General features: G+C 62.3%; 1 protein-coding gene across 1 annotated transcript; it reads right to left on the bottom strand.

Annotated features, from left to right (window-relative positions):
• Positions 1–1308: 1308 nt before the first annotated feature.
• LOC120497602 (oocyte zinc finger protein XlCOF19-like) lies at positions 1309–4103 on the bottom strand (the record flags this gene model as incomplete). The annotated part of the gene is made up of 3 exons (XM_039699323.1): positions 1309–1685; positions 2266–2896; positions 3968–4103. Coding segments are annotated over 3 exons (798 nt in total), but the record flags the coding sequence as incomplete, so codon positions are not given.
• Positions 4104–4495: the final 392 nt, after the last annotated feature.

The following is a 4495-nucleotide window of genomic DNA, read 5'->3' as shown; positions in this document are numbered from 1 at the left end:
GCCGCGTCCCGCCCGACGCCGTCTCCAGCTGGAACGGCCGCTCCGGCCGCGCCGAGTTCGTCTGCTCCACGCGCGACCGCGGCTGCAACCTGGGCTCCTTCGCCCCCGCGCGCGGCGCCTTCTGCGCCTTCCCCTGGGACGAGCGGGAGCTGCGCAGCGCCGACTTCCAGCTCCTGCTCAACCCCGGCGGCTTCGAGGCGCTCGACTGGGTGCCCACGTCCTTCGGCGACACGCCGCCGGGCGCCGTCGAGGGCTGTCCGCTCACCGACCTCTTCGTGGGCCGCAGCCCCGACGGGCTGGGCAAGGCGTCCAAGGAGCAGCAGGCGCTCTTCGTGGCCGTGGACGGCGAGGAGGTTTGGTACAAGTGGTACGAGGTGCTGGTGGCGCGGCAGGGCGCGGCCGACGTGGCCATCGCCGACGTGTCCTACAACGGCACCGCGGGCGAGGAGAGCGCCGAGGACGCGGAGCTGGCCGCGGTGCCGGCCCGCAACGAGGCCTGCGAGGCGGCCGCACAGTGGGTGAGCCTGGACGAGGCCACCGAGGCGGAGCACGGCTGGAGCGCCGAGCTGCCGGCGCTGGCGGCTACAGTCCTGGGGCCACCACACCACTCCCACATCCAAGAGAAGGAAGCCAAGATCTGGAGCCACCAGGATCATGGGGCCCATCAGTTCTGGTCCAACCACCCCTGTGGGATCTTGGGGATCAGGGAATGTGATCATGGAGTCACCAGGTCATGGGGGTGTCAATGGTCATGGTCCCACCACCCTGTGGGATCTTGGGAATCAGGGAATGGGATCACGGAGCCACCAGGTCATGTGAGACATCAAATATCCATCCTCATCCGTGTTTGAGCCACCTCAGGACAGTCCTGGGGCCACCACACCACTCCCATATCCAGGAGAAGGAAGCCAAGATCTGGAGCCACGAGGCTCATGGGGCCCATCAGTCATGGTCCCACCACCCCTGTGGGATCTCAGGGAGGAGGGAATGGGATCATGGAGCCACCAGGTCATGGGAGACATCAAACATCAGCTCATGTCCATCCTCATCCATGTTTGAACCACCTCAGGACAGTCCTGAGGCCACCACATCGCTCCCAGCTCCAGGAGCAGGGAGCCAAAATCTGGAGCCACCACCCCTGTGGGATATCTGGGATCAGGGAACGGGATCATGGAGCCATGAGGCTCATGGGGCCCATCAGTCATGGTCCCACCACCCCTGTGGGATCTTGGGGATCAGGGAATGGGATCATGGAGCCACCAGGTCATGGGGGTGCCAATGGTCAAGGTCCCACCACCCATGCCCAACGCCCCTGTGGGATCTTGGGGAGCAGGGAATGGGATCATGGAGCCACCAGGTCATGGGAGACATCAAATGTCCATCCTGATCCATGTTTGAGCCCCTCAGGACACTCCTGGGGCCACCACACCTCTCCCATCTCCAGGAGAAGGGAGCCAAGATCTGGAGGCCCCAAGCTCATGGGGGTGTCAATGGTCGTGGTCCCACCACCCCTGTGGGATCTTGGGGAGCAGGGAATGGGATCATGGAGCCACCAGGTGATGGGGGTGTCAATGGTCGTGGTCCCACCACCCCTGCTGGATCTCCAGGAGCAGGGAATGGGATTGTGGAGTCAACCATCAGCTCACATCCATCCTCATCCGTGTTTGACCCAGTTTAGACCAATCCTGGGGACATCAAACATCAGCTCGTGTCCATTCTTATCCAACAGTCCTGGGGCCACCACATCGCTCCCATCTCCAGGAGCAGGGAGCCAAAATCTGGAGCCACCAAGCTCATGGGGGTGTCAATGGTCATGGTCCCACCACCCCTGTGGGATCTTGGGGATCAGGGAATGGGATTGTGGAGCCACCAAGTCATGGGAGACATCAAATGCCCATCCTGATCCATGTTTGAGCCACCTCAGGACACTCCTGGGGCCACCACACCACTCCCATCTCCAGGAGCAGGGAGCCAAAATCTGGAGCCACCAAGCTCCAGATTTGGGGGTGTCAATGGTCATGGTCCCACCACCCCTGTTGGATCTTGGGGAGGAAGGAACGGGATCACGGAGCCACCAAGTCATGGGAGACATCAGATGCCCATCCTGATCCATGTTTGAGCCACCTCAGGACACTCCTGGGGCCACCACACCTCTCCCACCTCCAGCACCACGGAGATCCAACACCTGCACCCACCACCCTCACGGGGCCCCACCACCGCCCCCCGTCCCCCGAACCTCCACCGACGCCCCCCGCCCTCCCTCACTTGTCCCTGGCGGCCGCCCGGGCGTGGATCCGCGCGTGCCGCGCCAGCGAGGACTTGTTGCTGAAGCTCTTGCCGCAGTGGCCGCAGGGGAAGGGCCGCTCGCCCGTGTGCGAGCGCTCGTGCACCGTCAGGTCCGCCAGGTACTTGAAGCTCTTGCCGCAGGCGCGGCAGGGGTAGGGCCGCTCCTGCGTGTGGCTGCGCCGGTGCATGGTCAGGTTGGACTGCTGGCTGAAGCGCTTGCCGCAGGCCGGGCACGGGTACGGCCGCTCGCCCGTGTGCGAGCGCCGGTGCTTGTTGAGGTCCGAGGGGTTGGTGAAGCTCTTGCCGCAGGCGCCGCAGCCGTAGGGCCGCTCGCCGGTGTGCAGCCGCCGGTGCGTGGTCAGCGTGGACAGGTGGCCGAAGCGCTTGCCGCAGGCACCGCAGCCGTACGGCTTCGCGCCCGTGTGCGTCCGCTCGTGGGTCTTCAGGTGGGTCAGGCGGCCGAAGCTCTTCCCGCACTGCCCGCAGGGGTACGGCCGCGCCGACGGGGCCGCGGCCGCGCCGCCAGTGGGGTCTCGCTGGGTTTGGCGCTGGGGGGCTCCTCGCCGGTGGTGGGGCTGGGGAATGGGCGGCTCCCGGGCCGTGGTGGGATCTGCGGGGGGATGAGAGGGTCCGTGGGGGGTTCCCCATGGGGAATGTCCGGCTCCGGCCCCTCCGTGCTCCAGGGGGGGTGGGGAGGGTCCAGCGCCCTCCGCTGACCCCCCAAATCCACCCAGGGGGGGACAGCAGGAGAAGGGTGAGGCGGGACCTCCAATCAGGTGGGGTTAGACCCAAGGGGATGGTCTGGAGCCCAAGGAGATGGTCTGGAGCCCAAGGAGATGGTTTGGAGCCCAAGGAGATGGTTTGGAGCCCAAGGAGATGGTTTGGAGCCCAAGGAGATGGTTTGGAACAGAAGGAGATGGTTTGGAACAGAAGGAGATGGTTTGGAGCCCATTGAGATGGTTTGGAGCCCAAGGAGATGGTTTGGAAAAGAAGGAGATGGTTTGGAGCCCATTGAGATGGTTTGGAGCACAAGGAGATGGTTTGGAGCCCATTGAGATGGTTTGGAGCACAAGGAGATGGTTTGGAAAAGAAGGAGATGGTTTGGAGCCCAAGGAGATGGTTTGGAGCAGAAGGAGATGGTTTGGAGCCCAAGGAGATGGTTTGGAGCAGAAGGAGATGGTTTGGAGCCCACTGAGATGGTTTGGAGCCCAAGGAGATGGTTTGGAGCAGAAGGAGATGGTTTGGACCCAAGGAAACGGTTCTTGACCCCAAAATTTGGTTTTGTCCCAAGGAGATGGTTTTATGCCCAAAGGGATGATTCCTGACCCCAGGATTTGGGTTTTTACCCCAGGATTTGGGTTTTTGACCCAGGATTTGGATTTTTGGTCCATGGAGATGGTTTTTGACCCAGGATTTGGGTTTATTGTCCATGGAGATGGTTTTTGACCCCAAAATTTGGGGTTTTGGTCCATTGATGGTGTTTTTGAACCCAGGATATGGGTTTTTAATCCATTGATGGTGTTTTTGACCCCAAGATTTGGGTTTTTGGCCCACTGTGATAATTTTGACCCCCAGGAGATGATTTCTGGGTCCCACCACCTCCAAGCTCCCCCGGCTCCAGCGGCACCACCCCCGCCCCGTTTTTGGGGTGGCCGAAGGTTTTCCTGCCCCCACCCTGTACCTCCTTCCCGTGGCTTCTCCTCCTCAGCCGCCTCCTCCCGGGGGGGCTCCGACGGGGGGCTCGGGGGGACCCCCAAAGCTCCGGGGTCCTCCTCGTCCCCAGGGGCCACGTCCTCCACCTTCACCCGCACCGTCACCTGGGGGACACGGGGACACGGAGCTGCCCGGGGGACCTGGGCACCCCCAAAAGCTCTAAAAGGGTTTTGGGTGCTGGGGATCCTCAGAGGAGATTTGGGTGCTCAGGACCCCCAAAAGGAGATTTTGGGGCCTGGGAACCCTAAAAGTTGCAGAGGGGATTTGGGTGCTGGGGATCCTCAGAGGAGATTTGGGTGCTCAGGACCCCCAAAAGGAGATTTTGGGGCCTGGGAACCCTAAAAGTTGCAGAGGGGATTTGGGTGCTGGGGATCCCTTGGAGGTTGGGGGGAATTTGGGTGCCTGGGACCCCCCCAGAGGCTCTCAAAATTTTGGGTGCTGGGGGCACCCAAAAGACGCTGAGGGGTTTTGTGTTCCCAGGACCCCCAAAAGATGC

This window comes from Passer montanus, unplaced genomic scaffold (genome assembly GCF_014805655.1).
Source record: "Passer montanus isolate IOZ18808 unplaced genomic scaffold, ASM1480565v1 scaffold1311, whole genome shotgun sequence".
Taxonomy (NCBI): domain Eukaryota; kingdom Metazoa; phylum Chordata; class Aves; order Passeriformes; family Passeridae; genus Passer; species Passer montanus.
Note: the sequence above shows the minus strand (reverse complement) of the source record. Positions and strands in the feature narration are given on the sequence as shown.